At 46.2% G+C, this 19,085-nt stretch overlaps 1 protein-coding gene across 1 annotated transcript in view; it reads left to right on the top strand.

The window, feature by feature from the left end:
• Positions 1 to 18,456: 18,456 nt before the first annotated feature.
• The window catches only part of rtn4r (reticulon 4 receptor), a 34,381-nt gene continuing 33,752 nt past the window's right edge, over positions 18,457 to 19,085 (top strand). The window contains exon 1 of the mRNA XM_040196281.2: positions 18,457 to 19,039. Within this exon, the coding sequence (XP_040052215.1) occupies positions 19,018 to 19,039 (22 nt within the window). The 5' untranslated portion in view covers positions 18,457 to 19,017. The remainder of the gene's footprint in view (positions 19,040 to 19,085) is intronic.

Genomic DNA, 19,085 nt, shown 5'->3' with positions numbered 1-19,085 from the left:
TGCCTCCTTGCAAACACTTGAAACCGATCCATCTACCCCCCCAAAAAAAGCTCAATATACTGTGAATGCGTATTTTATGAAATACAAAAACAAGTCAGAACTGAAAAAAAATGTAGATACAAATTCACTGAGAGCAGAACAAAGTGACTTTTCTTCATAGTTTTATCTCCAGTGGAGACACGTGTCTTTAGCTGCCCCTGCAGACTCGGGATTGGAAGTTTGTATTTGAGTAAATACTGCAGTATATCTCATGCAAACTAACATGGGGCTTCTAATGTAAAAGTGGACACGATTCATTAAAGGGCCGGCGTGCAGGATTTGGTGGCGTGCATGACTCCATGAAGAGGACCTGGTCTCTATAGATACTAGTCACTACCCACTGACCCTTTAATGGATATGTCGGGCCCACAGGATTGATATGCTACAGTAAATGGACGCCCCCCTATATTCCATTATTTATGTATTTGATTTTCTAACTATTTGTTTATTAAACTAGCATATGTTCTTTTGCGAAGTGATATTACGTATATGTGTTGGTAAGTGAGGTGACTGAGGTCACCTGAGGGCTCCTTGTTTAGGAGTCAAGCGGGAGATGTTTATAAGTAAGGAGAGAGAAGCAAGAACCTTTGGCGCTGATGCGCACTTCTTACCCGTTTTAACGGAGGAATAAAGCACTTCTTAAAAACTAACGCACGGCTGGATGTCACGTCTGTCCATGTGTGCCACAGATACACAGCGAAACTCGGTACACCTCATCGTTTGCACATGTAAATGGTTTAATGGAGCCTTTAGGTCATCATCTACCAAATATCATGAGAATTAGTCAGAATATTACTTTGTTTATTCAGATTGATGAAAGTTAAGTGGATAAATCATCACAAACACTTGCACTTTCAGACATGAAGACACTCTATTTTAAACAGCTCCACTAGAAAAGAAATGTTCTATTGCATATTTTACTCAAGTGGAGCAAACTAACAGATATTTATCTTCCAGTTTTAAGGAAGACAATAGTATGCACTGTCTTACTCATGCCCTGCCTGGCCTTTTTCATTTTAAATAGCAAACATTGTGCCTCACTTGAACATATAGTTAATGGTTAATTATTTTTTGACTTTTGTTGTGAGTTATGTCAACTCGAATCACTTCGATCACTTAGCCTTATGCAACCCCATTTCCCAGGGTTGTTGGAGTCAAAGGACTGACTACTTGCTGGAATAAATCACACACTCTTCTCTGTCATGAGTATCCATTGGAACTGGAGCATCCTCTTAAAACCTAAATGATGACGGATAACAGTTGTCAGTGCGAAAAGACATTTATTTTTGTTTCAACTGAAAGCCGAAGGTACACACGGCTAAACCTTTATCTATCAAAGGAAACAATACATTTGTCCTTTAATCAAGACAAATTCTGCTGCTCCCCGATGGACGACTGGTGGATATGGATCGCGTGGCGTGAAATGATGCAGTACAGTAGGGAAACCTATACTGCATTAACACTCAATTAGGGTCTCCACCTCGCTTGTTCCGCTTTCCAAACATAGATCCTCCATCTCGTGCACGGCGCCGGGGTCGAATGCCGCGGGCCCCGGAGACGAGAGAACCCGGCGCGCTTCAACCGGCCCGGGGGCGGAACCCGAGCCCTGGCGTCCGGCCCGGGCCCCAGAGTGACAACGGATCGATGCCGCTGATTAATTAACTTCTAATGAGTTCAGCTGAGCGTTGAGAGACCCAGAAAGTTGGACACGTCCCATTACCTCTCATCCGTCTGACCCCCCTCCCTCATCCTGCGTCTATCGACCGGATTTGAAGGCACGTGAAGATGATCTTTTTTCTTTTATACTCGTGATGTCGCTCGGAATCGTTGATTAATTAACACCGGGGACTCGTGGGTACAAAGCAATAACCTGAAATGTGCCATTGGTTCCCAATTTGCATCGACGGCTGGGACGCGGGAACGGCGAGGACGGCACGCCGAACGGGCCGACCTAATTTCCCGCAGCCACTAAATTTGGAAGCTGAGCGAAATGTGGTAAAAGTCAGCCTTCAGAGAGCCAGGCCGAAAGCTTCAGAGTGGGCAGAAGCAATGGAGATGAATGGGCGTGTGAATGGAGAAGTGGATCGGGGAGCGGAGGCTCGGGCCCGCTCGGCTCGGCTGTTTTGAAGGTGACAAGTGTGGAGCAGGTTTTTAAACACCATAGACTTTGATGCTTTGGGGATCTGGGGGTCTAGGGGGAGAAGGGAGGGGGGGGGGGGGCTTGTTATCCACCAGTGACACGTCGGTGACAGATGCTGAATGCTGTTCCCTCGTCCTAAACAATAACGCGCGCGGAGAGGGAACATGCTGATACGAGCATTGACTTCTAAATGCTTCCGAGCCGAGCCGCATGGCCTCTCCCGTACGGCTAGTTTTCCACTTCATTCTGAGTCCAAATGTAAACTTTCAATTTGGACTACAGCTCTCAGAATGCACTGCAGTGCCCCCGAAATTAGGTCAAGATCAGCTCGCCCTTTTTGTCTAGATTTTTTTTCCCCCATCACACAGCCAATGACAAAGACACAATTACCCTTCTATCGATCAACGATGCCCCGTGACCATCAAAACACAGCATAGAGGTCACTTGTCGTCGCATAGTCACTCGAGTCTCTTTCAACGGCACGGCTGCAATAGAACGGAGGCAGATAATGAGCTTAGCGGCTGGCTGTTCGGCGCGTGATGCAAACACTGGCCGGATGCAGGAGGGTCGCTCGAGGTTGGCGAGAGTGGCGAGAGCGCATGGCACAAAAAAAAGCACAGATAGGGGGAATGTTGCTGTGACCGAAAGACACGCCGCAGCGGTATTAATTACATTGCTGCTCTATTTAATTGCAGAAAGAGAAAAGGGATTGTGGGGAGCATGTTGACAATCGCTGGCGCGCAAAACCGGCAAAGAGGGCGGATTAGAGAAAGTGAGATTACCGTCGAGGGAGGGAGGCAGGACTGTTCGGGTCTGTGAAGGGAGGGGATGAGACCTAGCGGTACATGACACCTGACCCCCCCCGGCATTGAATGTTTGCATGCACGCGTGTCTGCGTGAAAAGGGAGCCGGATGGGACGCTGAGGTGGATGTGGTGAAGCCCCACAGTGAACACATCTAAACAACATGCACTTTCCTATTCACAAATCCCTAATCCCTCACCCCAGAAGTGGGACACTTTAGCATATAATCACAGCGGAGCAAACCGTAATCCCACACGCTCCACGTTCTCTCAAGTGTACACGACGCAGATTCATAAAACCCACGGTGAGAAGATGGTGGAAACTTTCCAGGCCTCTGAGCGTCTGCTCTCCCCCAGACGCGCTAACTGTCTCTATCCGTACCTCCGTCCTTCTGCGCCTCCTCACCTTTCCAGCCCCGGTATCCCCCGTGGGCTCCAGGCGCACGCATCGTATAGCCTCTTGGAAGGTCTTTGCAGCGTGGACGCCCCCGGGGCATCCAGCAGGGACGCGAGAGGGCCCGCGGTTTATAACCTCGCCCGCAGCCACAAAGAGACGGACACCCTCTGCGTGTCCGGCATGATGCTCAACATCGCTGCACAAATCGCACATATTGACCCAATCGGCAGTCCGTTGAAGCCCAGCTCCTCTCACGTTGCAGTCATGATGAGTTTATGTGGGGAAACAAACAGTGTGGTCAGGCCCTGTGGTAAACACGCAGCGACATTTATCAATGCTTAAACTCGACACTGCTGTAAAATCCAAGGAAAGTGTTTGGAGTTCGCCGAATCAAAAGTGCAGCGTTTAATACCGTGAATTTATATCATCAACTCTGCACAACTAATCTCCTAAATTATGATAGTATAGACAAACCACGAGACCCTCGTCAAAGAATGTGTTATGAGCTTAAGGTAACAAAAATGAAACCCAAGTATGAGGAGTTTGATTTAGACAAACAGATGCGAATGACGTAACACTCACGTACTAGATGTAGACAGCAGGCTCATCGGAACGGAACTGTCGACTTTCAAAATGGGATAGTTGTGAAAACCAAATGTTCTTTGCAAAGGAAATGCCCCGTCCCTGCACTGCCCAGAGAGAAAGAAAGTGTTTTGAGGATTGCATCATCCCTTTTTTTTTACAAAACTGTGTGGTTGGCAGAAGCCCAAGTGTCCCTAAGCGATGCCTAATGGACCAATTTTCTCTCAGTTGTATTTAAATCTGCTTTTTCGGGTCTGAAAACAAGTCTTCCCAGAGAGACATCCTTTCCTTTTTTTTTCGCCCCCGCCAGTGATGACTGGTAAATGGTCTGAGGACCTGCGTGACTGCTCGTGTGATTTACTGAGCTCCGGGAGACTTCCACTGAGCTGTAATGTGACAACTGGAAGGCCGCATTTAGCCCTGATAAAATGGATAACTGCACTGAGAATAATGTGCTCAGAAGCCACCGATTATAAATGCAAAAGTAGCCGTTGTTCTGCAGGAAAAAGTGCTTTCATGTCGAGCTCGACGCTCTCTGTTCCGAGGCGCATCCTTTCGTTCCCCAACAACGATTGCATGAAATTGCCACGAGATCCATGTTTTTTTTTTGACGGAACGTTCATTTATGTCCCATTCATTCCCGCGCTCATTAACATAATGCACCCGACGTATCCCTCCGTGAAGGTTGCCCCCCCGTCACAAACTCCCACAACTCTGAAGGCACACTTGTGATCATCCATTCCGAAGGCGGTGCTGGGCGTTTGAACATCAACTGCCCCCGTAAACCCTCCTGACAGGAGAATGAAGACATATTTCCCTCGTCCGTCCGCGTATCCCTGGTGATTGTCTGGGAGGACGAGAACACCATCAATAACCCAACGCCAGAAAGCGGGTGGGAGGCTACTGTCGCAACGGCTACACAAACCTCCCACTGATACCTCCACGGGATGCAGTGAGATGAAATCGAATCAAAGGAAATTACTTTGCCTCCAAAGCCGGTGCGCGCACACACAGTCACAGTCTCACACACAGACAGAGCAACGTTAATGGTTTAATATTTACACACACAAACGCGGAGTCTGGGAAATCTTCATCTGCTCCGCCGGATCCTTTGACTGCCGGGTAAATAACAGAAAAAGACCCCTCCAATATCTGAATTCATCAACGCAGGAGGAGCATCCACCTGTTCCCAGTCGCCTTAGTGTACATTTACCTTTTGAAGGCATCCTCCAAGTCAATGCAAGCGAATTACCCGAGAAAGAGAGAGGCAACCATCGGAGGCTGGAACCATTAATTTCCCTGGAGAAAGTGTGCACTCTGCTCGGAGGGCCAGAGTGACCTTTTGCTGACAAGACTGCAGCGGAGGAGACAGGCACAGTGGACAAATGGGATATTAGAATACAGCCGCGAGAGGGGATGGAGGAGAATACACGCAGCTGTGGATGGATTTATAATCACTAGGCAAGTCGTAGGAGGGGGTAGCATGCGTGACGTTTGACTTAGAACATGCATTCCTTTTATATTTCATCAGGTGGACCCACGCTGTGGTCCAGTCCACGTGTGAACCTCTGTTAAGGGTTAGCTAGCAGGCAAAATGCCTTTGGTGCTGGTTGTTTACTATAAAGCATCTGACTGAGAAGAAACACAAATCAAACAACAATAGAAAGCATATTTGTTGTTGCTTTTTAGAATAGTAGCATGTTGTGCGTTTGCATGTATTTTTAGTTGTTGTTTTTCTCGAGCTGCAAAGTTTTTGTGAAATCTCACTTAAAAATGCATCAAGCAATACTGACAACTTGTCAGTCAGGATAATGCAGATGGAGTTGAGTAGAAGTTGTCAACCCATGTCTTGCTGAACAGCATTTATAAAATTGTAATTGCAATTAATTTTTTTTGGGGGGGGGGCAGATGTAGGCGTTAAGCTTTTCTCGAGTAGGGAATTTATTTCTCGAGTTCCAGACTTAACACCCATTTAACTCCTATTTTAAGCAAGGCGCCAACTGAGACGACTCCATCGCGCTCCCTAAGAAATCGTGATGGTTCTGTCACAGTCCTGGTCAACTTTGGTTCCAACTCCGACTCTGTACCCGGGACGCTGAGCATTACGCTTTTCTTCATGTGCTGCTTGTGCAAAAAAAGATTAAACGGAAAGAAAATACAGCCCAGATTGTTCAGAGGAGAAACAAAAGAACCCTGGAGGGTTGCACAAACTCCTCACCTCAAAATAAACAAAGAAACAAAAAGTAGCACGATAAATAAAGAAAATCTGACTTCCAGTTTGATATGGCTCGGCATAGAAAAAGTATATTGCAGAAAAAGCCGTATAACTGAAATCCAGGCCTATAGCTGTGCCTGCACCACGAGGCAATTTCACGACTGTGTGTGTCGCATTTTGATGGGCAAGGTCACCCGAAACTGGAGCCGAGTATAGTTTGCTTTGAGACCAGAGTCACCTGGAAGGGCTGAAGCCGAGGAAAGCGATGAAAGGAGCCATTGTGAAAGTTATGAGCAACCTGTGAGGGGACCCTGGTGTCTGGCCTCAAAACCACTGAGGTCGCGTCACAGAAGCCTCTCGCTTGGATCCTCCTCTGTTCTAGTCCACGGGGTCTAATGCTTTATACAAATATGGGTTACATATGAGTCGCTGTTAAGTGCCATACACAGTATTTATGTCATTTTGGATGCAAGTCAACAAAACAGAAATGGTTTTAAGATAAATGGTGATGGGTATTTACTGAGTTCACTTGGTGAGTGAAGGTCCCTGTCAATCAATCATTCTGGCTAATCTACGGGGTTCGGTGGCACAAGCCGGTGCCGCTGTGAGAGGTGGAGCGATTTAGTCGTTTCCCTTAAATTTGAATCCTAAAAACGTCAAATGAGCGTGAAAAGCTGATGGCTCATGCAATGACCTCGGCAGTGACAGCGCGCCGTGCGGCAGTCCATTACGTCCCTTTTAAGACATCAAATAGCGGAACTTCTGCCCATCAGACAAAGAACGAGCATAATAGAGAATTTGCTCTGACTAAAAAGCAGCCAACCTGCAGTCCTGCATCAATTATAACTGTGAGGATCAGTGCGGTAATCTCATAATATACATCCCCTGCCCACACAGAGGGAAAATCAACAGCAACCCCAGCAGTGACTAATGACTAACACCCACTTGCTTGGTCCAAATTACACAGCAGCCACTTGAGTTCAATGGAAACGGTGCACTAATGCACATTGCAATGTTGTGTTCTGGAAATCTATCACAGGGACGGGCCTTGGAACGATCTGTGAGAGAGTACTTAGAATGTCTAAGGGTACATAGCAGAAATCAATTGAAAAAGTGAAAACATGAATATGTCACAGCCGGCCTGAGAAATGATGTTATTGGTCAAACATGCAGAGCAGCTGGCAGTTTCTCACATCTCATTTCTTTTAAACATCATATTGATTTTCTTTGGCAGACCTGCTTGTTTGACAACAACGTGCGTTTGCCCCAAACACAAAATCATTGAGAGAAAGTCAGGGTTCGGGAGGGGAAACGGATCACTGAAACTACTGAATAACGCAGTGCACGATGTGTTATCCACACACACTACTCCGATGTTTTAAGTCTTGAACCGCCTCATCATGTGACATGAATTCCTCGAACCTTCTCATCAGTTCGCGGTATGTTCAGCGTTGGTCTCTGCACAATCTTTGTCATCAGACGAACGGATGCTACAAATATTGCAGCCATTCACGTTTTACTCCTTTTGTCTTGATCATCGACAAAAGTGCACGAGAGTGCGGCTCCAAACCTCTGACTGCTAATCTGCACCGGCCTGCAGATTAGAACGTGTTAGTGGAGGACAGTAAAGCCTCTTTGCTGCGAGACGAACGGCCCACTAACCCCCACTGACATCTGGCTTTTCCCTGCAGAGGGGAAGGTTACGATCTGCATTCAACATTCATCAGCTTCAGATGGAAACATGAAGTCCAAGAAGAACAAATATACATGGTAGTTTGAGAGGAAACACGGGGATGCAATGGCGTGATTGGCTGAGCAACTTGTTAATTGGAGGATATCAGTAGCGTATTTACTGTTTTTACTATTGCACAAGAAAAACACAGAGGTCCAGAGGTTGTTCTTTTGAGATTCTTAATAAAAACATGTTTGTGGAGTGCTTCTAAGGAGACTGCGCTGGCTGTGATCAGGAAGGAGCCTTTAATTGGGTCTGACTGCATCGACCACTGGCCGGGTTACGGCTGGTCAATACGCAGTGGTTAGCAGTCGAAAGGCGGGAGAACCTGCCCTCCCGCCTACGTCCGCCGCTTCCCTGCCCTCGGGTCATGTGTCGCTCTCGGGCAAACGCACGGAGAGGAGCGTGCCGGTGAGCCCGTTCGAAGAGGCATCCGTCAAAAAAGATCCAAATGTATGTTGAGCTGGATCCAAAAATCCACGGGGGATATTTAATTCAATTAACTAAAAGAACAAATATGCTCCAACTAAAAAGGGACACACTCTCCAAAAATCTGCTGTATTTTCTAGAATATTTGATTTTTTTTCTTAGCCTCTAGAAATAAAATGCAACAAAAAGTTTTCCGCCCTTTGTGTCTCAGCATGTTTCTACATACTTGGACGTTGGACGTTGTGGAAAATAGATCCTAGTCTGCTAATGCCTTACGCACTAGATAGAAACAGGCTTTCCATGTGTTTGCACAGGGGAATCAGCACACTGCAAAATATCACACAGAAGAAAGCAGGGTCGACGGTGGCGCATGGAGTACAGAGGGTGCGCTGGGAAAAGCAAGGTTGGTTGTTTGAGCCCCGGCTGCTCCGTGTCCCGTGTCAAAGTCCCCCCTAATTGCTCCCTGGGCAAAAATGTAAAAGCCATGGGTTAAAAATGCAATGTAAGTCGCTTTGGATAAAAGCTAAATTACCTATAATGTAATAGGATATAAAGTATAGAAACACCTACTTTACATAAGAAGTGTATGCTAATTTGGGGATTTGCGGTTGATGGCAACAATGTAACAAAACATGGTTGAACGTACGACGAGCTGCTGTGACGTGTCGCGTCGGGCTCTCGTGCTAAACAAGTGTTTTTGTGCATGAGATCAGCACTGAGACGCCACACTGTCATTCATGAATGGGCACATTTCCACTGTTTTTTTTGTGGTTCTGGTGGAAATCACGCCTGAAATAACCTGTTTCATTATCCCAGCGTAATTGCAGTCAACAACACAGCGCGGTTAATCAAAGTGTGTTTTTTTTTTGTTTTTTTTCCGAAGCGGCCGGGATCACCTCGCTCTCATTTGGAGGAGCACATCCAATCATGACATCACGGGCACATCACAACAAATTAGACGGGGCGGTTTCCATCTAATGATGTTTATCGCTTGATGTGTAGATGTAGGGACTTAATCGCATTTCCTTCACTTGGTGTGAAACCAAGTGTTTATCCTTGGGCTGGGCTAACACGTTTGTGTTTAGTGATGCTGTGAGCGCGTCGTGACTGGAAAGTTATCTACACGGGACGTTCAATTACATCCTGACAAGAAGGGAGGTGTTTTTTTTTCCAAAACTCATTCAAAACTTCTCATTCAAGCCAATTATGTATGTTTTTTTGGTTTGTTTTTGACGAAAACACTTGTCAAGCAGGGCCGCTCTCGCCCTGATCTAAGTGCCGTTAAACGTGGCGCCACGGCAAATGGTAGAAAAAAAAAAAGCGGGTGCTGCTGCCGGCCTGCTGCCACCGGCCCCTGCCGAGGATTCAGTCCTGCCGAGATGGCCTGCCGTGCAGACGGTATTTAAACCCCACATTTCCATTGATCTCCTTCATCTCTACTTCCTACATCCTCCCTGCCTCCTCCCTCATTCCCATTCCCATCCTATCAGGGATCCCGCATAAATAATGCAGGTCTCCCAGTGCGGGTGTGTTAATTGGCCTGTCTTCGTGAGCCCAGAAGGATCCTGCTGACCTTTTTTTTTTGCGGAGATAGCAAGCAGCCCGAGGCCGGGACGCCTGCAGAGAGACAAAGCGAGAGCAGTTAGCAAGGGGATTGTGCGGTGGCAACTGCATAGATCTTGTACGTTAGCAGGAATATAAAACATGATGACAGGTCTATTCCTGGGTTAAGAATAATCACCCAATGTTATCTGTATTCACTCCAGGTCTAATTGGTGGCCATATTTATTTAAAAGCATGTCACGCAACCGATCACGCATTAGCATAGTTGTGTGTGCACATTAACAACCGAGGGGCCGGCTTCCGGTAAACGCTCGTTGACCACTAATCCGTGTTGTGCATGCTAAACGAAGACAGGGTAATACTCATAATCTACTCCCACCCACTGTCTCCTCGTTTAAACCGCTGAGACCCCCAGACACAAGCCCGCATAAACATTACCTCCACCTACCAATTAATGCGCATTACTCCATACAGAGTCAATCTCACCCGTAATCAATCACCTTTTTGTCTTTTTTTTTTTTATATTCAGTGATGGTCGGTGTCGTTTTGAGCAGCGATGTGCCCTGAATGCAGGCTGTGGTGTTACGGTGAGCCCGCCTGGATTTTCCCTCAATTCCGCATAAATACAGATGTTTCACAAAACTCTTACCACCAATATATTAAGAAATCCCCAGCAGGTGCACAAGATGGGAAAAAACGCCCGTTTGTACATCCCGGTGTAGATGGCAGGTTCAAGGGTCAAATCTACAGGATCCTCTGAATATTTCTTCATTTTGACCGTTTCTCATGCCCGTTTTATGCAGTAAAGTGGCACAAAACCATGAAATTGGTCGATACATGTTCCCCCGGCGCCTGTTATGAGTAATATAATGGATTTCAATCCGTTGTTCATTAATTTCCTCACTGAACACTAAGCTTGTAAGTGCCTTGCAGTCAGAAGATAGAACACCACGTTCTCCCTGAGAAATCACGCCAGCGAGGGTGGGAGTCACTTCCCTCAGAGAGGATCATGTATTGGTTTTAATGTAAATAGTGTAAGAAACTAGAGAATCCTCAGGCTGAACCCGCTGAGGTTCTCCATCAGTTTCACAGGCAAATCTGGCAACGGCTTTCATTACCTGCCTGGGCTCCTCTGAATGGGCAAGTTCCTTAAATCAAATGAACGGCCTCACCTGTATTTCATTTGGACTAGTGCTAGTGAAGTGCATATGGACGAATAGTATTTCTTGGAAATGATGTATATTTAAATGTGCTGCTAAGAGGCTTTTGGGGTTGTTTTTGGCAAGCAGAGGAGATTTCTAAAGGAAATGAATAGTTGTGGAGGCAGACTGGCAGATTACAGACAATCTGATGAATCTTCATTTTGTGGTAAATCGCGTGTGAGGGTCGTTCCTTTAGTGATCAGAGGCGTGCAATCTCGATGCTTGTGTCTTATCGCCTTTCGCGAGCTTAGAGAAAATAAGATTGACATTCCATGCAAGAGTGGTTGTACATTTCCAGAGAATCTCAACACACACAACGCCGTATAATTGCGAGAGGTTCAGCGGCCACCTTTACATTTGAACATTGACATGCCATCAGACTCTATCGATCTGGCTGCACAATGTAAGCCACACATTATTAATGTCCTAGCGCGATACCATCTTCACATCTAGGGAGTGAGAAGATTTCATTATACGATTTCACGTTACAAACTCCGTGGCTGCGGCGAAGGATATTTGAATTTCTAATATGGGACTCCAGTGGATTGAAAGATCATCAATTGATAACCTTCTCCGAAATAACTTTTGGGCGCATCACAGCATTCGCTGAAACAAGTTGGACTTTAGACAGCGACGGTCTTGAGGAATACAACAAATCTGAATGTCCGATGAAAAAAAAACCAACAACACAATGCGAGAACCGGAAGAATGGACTAAGCTCATAATCCAATCTGATTCACAACCACGATGAAATCTGCCTTCACTGAGCTGGTGAACAACGGAAGCCCCAAAATAGCCTGAAATCTGGTGGCAAATCCTAGACATCCTTGATAATTTCATAGATGGAACTGAGGCCACATTTTTGATTTATTTTAAACAATCTCCTTCGGACAACTGAGTGTGAAAGCTACTGGGTCTTAATAACCAACTTTAAATTGTTTTTTCAGGTCCAGCATTTGACAGTAAATAGTGCGGAGATGAGAGTGGACTTCAGGATATTTATATTGTATAGTTGTTCAAATGTTCCCTTTTGTTGTTCGTATTCTTATACATATTTCCTTTTCTTGATTTCTTTTGTATATTCCTTGTTATTGCATGTACTGCTATTTTTCTAATTGAGAGCACAATTAACCGTAGTCAAACTCCATGTATGCATAATCATACATGGCGAATAGAGCTGATTCTGATTCTGAAAAGATCAAATGAAGAGATCGGGCAGTCAGAATGAGGTTGGCAGTGGAGATTACGCTGAATGAAGTGAGGCAAATTACCTAATTCCATTTAGAGGCGCTTTGTAATCGGCTTTATCTACCGTGGAGATGGTGTGAGACCCTTAAATAATCTGGAGTGAGAAGGATTTAGGAAAGAAGCAACCCGGAGAGCCCTGCTTGAGCTGGCGCGAGTCGATTCACCTTGCCGACTTTTAATCTAACCAACATCGACTTGGAATCCAAGGGAGCGCAAAATGACTTAGTTGTGTGCGAAGCCATTACTCTGAGATGTGTTTTTTTTTTTTGTTCAGGGCAAGTCAGGACAAATCGTTCCGGGGGGGCGGTGTCTGTTACCGAGCGTCACAAAGTGTCTCAGCTAAAAAAAAAAAAGGTTCTCTCTTCCATGTTATGAACATTAACATGGCAGCAATCAGACAGATATCGGCAGGTAATCTCTATCTGAGCAGAGACAGAAAGTCACTCCGCCTCCATCTTTTGCCCCCCCCCCCCCCCCCCCCCCCACCCCCACCCTCAGCTAAACGCCACCGGCTCTGCAGCAGCTCCGCGTTGCTACTGCTGGTAGCATTGGTGGTGGTTCCATCCCGGACGCCCGGTGGAGCCACGTGGCGAGCCGGGCGTCAACACAACACTTTGTTCCAGACTCAAACATGAGTGAATGGATCAACGCGACATTCCCTAACAGCTGTGATGAACACATGAAATATAACAGCATCTAAGAAACGACTTCTTTAACCAGCGTTCATGGTTCCTTTTTTTTTACAATACCTTGCTGAAGACACCCACAGTTGATTATACTATTATTTCCCAGAGTACTTGTGTCAGAGTGGAGTCCATCCAATAATAACAACACAGTAATTAGATTTAATCACTCTTTCAGTGACAACTGCATACTCAAAATTGAATGTAGTAAGTCCTTTTTTTGTAAACTTCTGTTTAAATACATAAATCTACAGTCTTTGTTTGCTCTCATATTGAGAAAGAAATGATCAGGTTTTTATTCATGGCCTTCAAAAGTCAGTAATTCTAAAAAAAAAAAAAAAGAAAAACTTCTAATTTCCTACCTTGAGGCAAGTTACGAACAGCAAAATAATCAGTATGCAGTTCCAACCTTGTAACACCAAAGAATACTGCGGCCCCTGTGAGCCGCAACACCGTAACCTCTTTTCCATCTAATAAAAATGCGTCTACTTGACAACAGCGATTCCCCCGTTCCTGAAAACTTTCCCGGACCGGTTTGAAATTCCTTTCAGAAGCTCGAAAACTTTCTCTTTAAGAAACGACTCGCGGTCCTCTCAGACGAGATGCAATTACCGCCTCCCTGCGCCCTGAAACCGAGCATCCGGCGAGCACTACGCGCCGTGACCGACGGCCGAGGGGCCAAAATAAACGAGGTAACCCCCGTGTTTCTCTGTCCTCTGCTACTTTATCCCCCACCCCCCCAACCACACGGTCTGATGTGCGCTGAATGAACCCAGCGGAGGACAGAGGTCTGAACGAGCCTCTCTCCACCGTAAGCCACACAGAGACTGCAAATATCTGCCTACGGTGAACTCTTCTCACAGAGCTCAGACGAGGGAGTCAATGGATCTCGCTGTTTCAAACTGAGGGTTTGTTTGAGGTCTGTGGAAACAAAAGATCTTTTTAAATGTTTCTGGGCCCGAAGGCGTTATTCTCTGGCAAGGTTTCACAGGTTTTTAGGCAGGCACACTTGAAATAACATTTTTGCATCGGGTTTAGGCTTCCCTCGCAAATCCATAGTTCAGTCAGAGTTGACTTAAGTGGACAAACAAAGTGGGCTTTGGCTTATGTTTTTTAACCCTCATGTTGTTCGTGCGTAGGTTGTGAGTGCCCCTACCGCCGGGCAAACAAGACCGGATCAACGGCGATCCACATGAGACAGATGCACAAAGCGTGTATTCATCCAAGCGTCACTCTCTTTCTCTCTCTCCTGACCCTTTATTCCCTTCTTTTCACACTTGTCTCTGACTTGAAAAGGAAAAAGAAGATCAAGGTCAGGCCACCAATCATGTGCAGCGGCAGGGGAATAAATTTCCACACACTTGTCCTCTCCGACCCGCTGACAGTCTCGTGGAATGTAGCCTTGTCGGGCCGGGTAATATATGACTAGTGAAGACATAAGGCATGTTTGCACGGGGATGCTTCTTCAGCCTCCACCTTCCCTCTCCTATCTCCTCTCTCGCACGCACACACAGCATTCAAATTCATATGAGAAGCGATGGGTGAGTGGTTGCTTGATTCATGAGTCAAAAGCCACAAATCCACATTGTCAATGTTTGAGTAGAGGAGGATCTAATTAAAATAGGAAATGGGAAGAGAAGAGAGTGAGTGAGAGCAGAAAGTGAGTAAATCAGCATAATTACAGCTTAGTGCGAACAACTCTGCGTTGTCTTTATTCCAATAAGTTAATGAGGTTACAGACCGGGGAAAAACAGAACCATCCCATCACTGGCATCGCCTCACGCGGCCATCCAAGGAAAATGAGCTGTCACCTGATCTTAATGGCCGACGGGGTTTTCACCCGGCCCGCAATTAATATGTGACTCCCGGGCCTAACGAGCAAGGAGCTGGAAAGGCAGGTTGAACCCTTTGTCCTCCGAGTTTGGTGGAAAAAAAAGGAAAGGTGAGGAGAAGCAATGAAACAAAATAGGAAACGGTTGGAACAGTGAGTAGCGGCTTTTGTCGTTGTGATTGCATTCTGCTCCTCAAGGGCAACTCCGATTGCAAGATGCCGTATCAGCGTGACGATCGCAAAATCAACAATGTTCTCAAAGTCTTTCACTGTTAGCTGCAGAACTTTGTTTTGACAGATTTAGGCAGTAGTAGTAGTACTGGCGGTAAAGTTGATTCGCACAACACCTTACATCTGCAGTGCAGATGTAAACATCTGGTTTGGACTTCGAAGGACTCCAAGGTCATTTGGTTGTGAATTGCAGGATTAGGTTTGGCGAGTCCACGTTCTACAAATGCACCTCCCCTTGAAGGGACAATCAATTGTATTTTCCCTCTTACCTTTAGTGCTATTTTTTAGGATATATTCCACACAAACGGTAACCGTTCCTGTTTGTGTGTTTGTTTAATGGGGTCAATTCACAAAAATTAATTATCATGTGCAAAAAAACAACAAAAATGACTCCAACCATTAGTATAAAAAATGACAGCACAGCTTTGAACTGGCTTTTTCTCTCATATTCCACAAACAAATCTCAAAACTCAGCCAGCAGAGATTCACCATCCAAGTAGCATTTGCATTTTCTATCCTTTTTTTCATATTTATTTACAGTTCCTTCACATTCAATGTTGGTTCCATTCCACTGACCCCATGCAGCAGGTTTGGTGGCAAAGTTGCAAAAATACTAATAATACGCCAAGAGTGACGGAGGTACCGGCTTCCTCCAGTTCCAGGTTGAACCCAGAAGCGGAAAAAACGCGGCAAAGAATGTTTAGTTTAATCTCTCTTGAAGATTTACACGTTTTGAAAGGGCCGTGGAAGAGATTAATCCTCTGACAAAATGTCAGAGCTATGCTCGACGTTGAGTGTGCGTTGGATTGATGACCTTCAGTGTTCACGTAACCTGTACGGCCAACCTTTTCATCCCGAGTGAGTTAAAGCCTCGGGTTTTATCTTTCATCCGTGTCTGTAATTAACGCTGGTCAGACTGTAGCTCTTGTAGCGGCGGGACAGCTCTAACTTTCCCATAACCAGAGGAATTCATTCATGCCCCCGTTTTCCTTTTGATCCGTCGATGAGCCCGTGATGAAAGAATGGCCGGGCTTTGGCATTGGGATCCGCTGCCTTTGAGACTCAGCATTTTGACTCATTTCATTACCGACATGAATTAAAGATCGGCATTCTTCATTTTTGCACCGGCACGGCGGTGATCCACCCTCAGTTCATTTACGGCCGCTCGCCCGCGCGAAGGCCCCCGGCCTCAAAGCTCCCGTGACAATTTACCTTTGTCCTTTTCACTTGCCGCCGCATATGATTGTGAAATACTCTAATGGAATGAGCGGAGGACTTTGGAGTGAGTGGCGCTTCTGTGTAATGAGCTGGGGTGGGTACAGTAATCAGTCACGGTTTACCTTTCACTTCCTGGCACAAGGCAGACATCTTAACTAGTGAGTCAAATTCATGTTTTTTCTAATTGGGAATATATTCAGGAACTCGGGGAATGTATTTCAGAGGGCAGATTTGGCGTTAATGATAAAACAGACTTAATAAATACATATTTGTTATAGCTACTCCGTTTCTGTTTCAATCAGTTCCTAACACAGAAGAAATATATTTCATCTACATAACCTGGTTATTCAGGAATATATTTACTATATTCTTAATATAAATAACATGTATGAATGTTGCCTACGTTAGTGGCGATAAAAGCATTCCTATTTTATTTTTCTCTCTTGAGAAAAGCCTGAGAAAATCCAACACAGCAAAAGGCACTTTCCCTGCAACGGTGCAATGCATACAAACAAAGGGCATACAGATGAACGACGGGATTATGCGCACACACGTGTCGGCCCACACGGATGAAGCAGGACAGAAAGAGATGACCGTGGAAGGTGACAGCGTTTCCTATTCTCTCGGGGTGACCTCCTTCGCAGCAGGTTGCCGCGGCAGCTTTGGACCGTGTCTCTACCGGCCATCTGGCCCCGGCGGCCTCCGCTGTGAGCAAATACCATGTGACTGGTTCACCGACATATTCCCGTGGTATGATTCAACATCGGGACAGTTGTAAGCTCAGGATTAGCTTGCCACTCATACCCGTATTTCACCGGACTACACCGTCCACCTGTGGTTTTCAATTCACCTGCTCCCGAAGATAATCATTGAGAAGATGCTACTCCAAGTGTGCAAGATTGCAATTGGGAGACCTTCCCATATATGTGACAGAAGTGGAAATATCCCAGGTTTCCTCATGGTAAATGTGGCAAACGTTCTCCGGTGCACATTGACTGGTTTAGATGCCTTGCTGTCGGTGAGCAGGGAATCACCTTCCGGACGTGAGCTGTCTCTGTCCATGGTGCTGAAGATGTGCTCCGTGAGGCCGGCAGGGGGCGCGTGGTGCCTACAGATGGATCAGCAGGCTACGCTGCTGTGGATCCGTTCCTCCCGGGCATCAAGCACACCGTGCATACTGCCGAGTTGATAAGAGAGACGGCGAACAGCTCTTCGGCTCTTCTCAATCGCGCAATAGTCAAATTACTTTACAAAAGCCGCCGATTTCATATCAAAATGAAGGGAAAACGGAAGGTTTGACGTCGGATTGCAATGCGGCGCGTAGACTTTCCACATAAATGCAGAGAGGAATGTCTGCCTGTGTTGGACAATAATAGTATTACTATACAGAAAACATTTCAAATGACCAAACGTTATCAATTTAGAAGGTTGCAATGAAAAAACTATTCATGTCATTAAAAAAAAAGATGATTTTTGGGCTCAGGTAGGTTTAGGATCTGAAGTGTTTTGCTGTCTCTTCTGTAAGCGGAACTGAAAACAACTCCGCCTACGACATCAGGCAGCCAAATTGTCCAGTCGTGTCCCCGGGAGGGAGCGCGTGTCCCACCGGGAGGGAGCGCCGGTCCAACCAGCAGCCAGGCTCTCCGGTCTTCTGGGAGCTTTTCTCGTATGCATGTTCGTGCCTGGCCGTGTCCGATCCAAATAGATTCCCCTCACGTGACCTTCCTCCACCCACCACCATCACCACCTCCAACCCCGGCGCATCAAACATTCATCAGAGAAGGAGCCCTGCGCTGCAAGAAATGTCCGTCTGAATAAGTGATTAAGTCTGAGATTTACTCTTGATCGTTAAAGTCCATCACTTATGTAGACTCCCGTATGTTTTCACCACATTTTATGTGTGTTGGCTTTTTAATGAAGCCAGGCAGAAAACACAGCCGAGTCCAAAACACGCGCAAAATCTCCCGCGTCTTCCCCCACACAAAAACAATTACCCCCAAAATGTAAAAAAAAAAAAAAAAAAGAATATACATGTAATATACACATCTCTTTTGCAGGGTGAATAAAACGTTCCTCTCTCTCTCTCTCTCCCTCTTCCTCTCCCACCAAGCGCACCTCCCTGCCCCGCCCTCCCCGTAGCACTTCCCCGTGGTAAACGCGCACTGACGCTCAGCAGTGCGGCCGCCCTCCGTGCGCATCCGCAACTCTTTTCTCCGTGTTCGTTGGGAAATACACAGACAGGTGATCGGATATGTGCTGCGCTTTCAAAACATGGATCCAATACTAATTTTTCGCCTCTGCCATTGATTCTCCACTTAACACTTTGAGGCTCTGTCTGCGCGTCCTGCAATTTTCTTTTGGGGTGGAGGGAGGGTGTGGGGGGGTGTGGGGTTGTGGGTGGCTGGGTATCGAGTGGTGCGTCGAGAGTCTACTGATCCTAATGTTGGATGTTTATTTGCTGACAATCTTTTCTTGAATCCCTCGTCCAAATGACTGAGCTCGGGTGCAGCCGGAGACTTGGCTCCCCACTCGGGAAGACCTACGGCTAAAGTTTGAAGGGCGCAGAGGCGGTCCGTCTCCCGCCGTCCGCTGGATTCGCAGTTGCCCACAGATTGCAATAAAACAGCGGATATCCGCGTCTCCGCGCACGCTGGGATCCGTCGGACTTGGATTTACACCGTCTGGATTCCACCCACAACTAAATCATGAAGACCGTTATTACTGACGGTGAGTACGCATCACAAAATAATAATACGTCTTTGGAAAGTTTCTG

This window comes from Gasterosteus aculeatus, chromosome 13 (genome assembly GCF_964276395.1).
Source record: "Gasterosteus aculeatus chromosome 13, fGasAcu3.hap1.1, whole genome shotgun sequence".
Classification (NCBI taxonomy): Eukaryota; Metazoa; Chordata; class Actinopteri; order Perciformes; family Gasterosteidae; genus Gasterosteus; species Gasterosteus aculeatus.
Note: the sequence above shows the minus strand (reverse complement) of the source record. Positions and strands in the feature narration are given on the sequence as shown.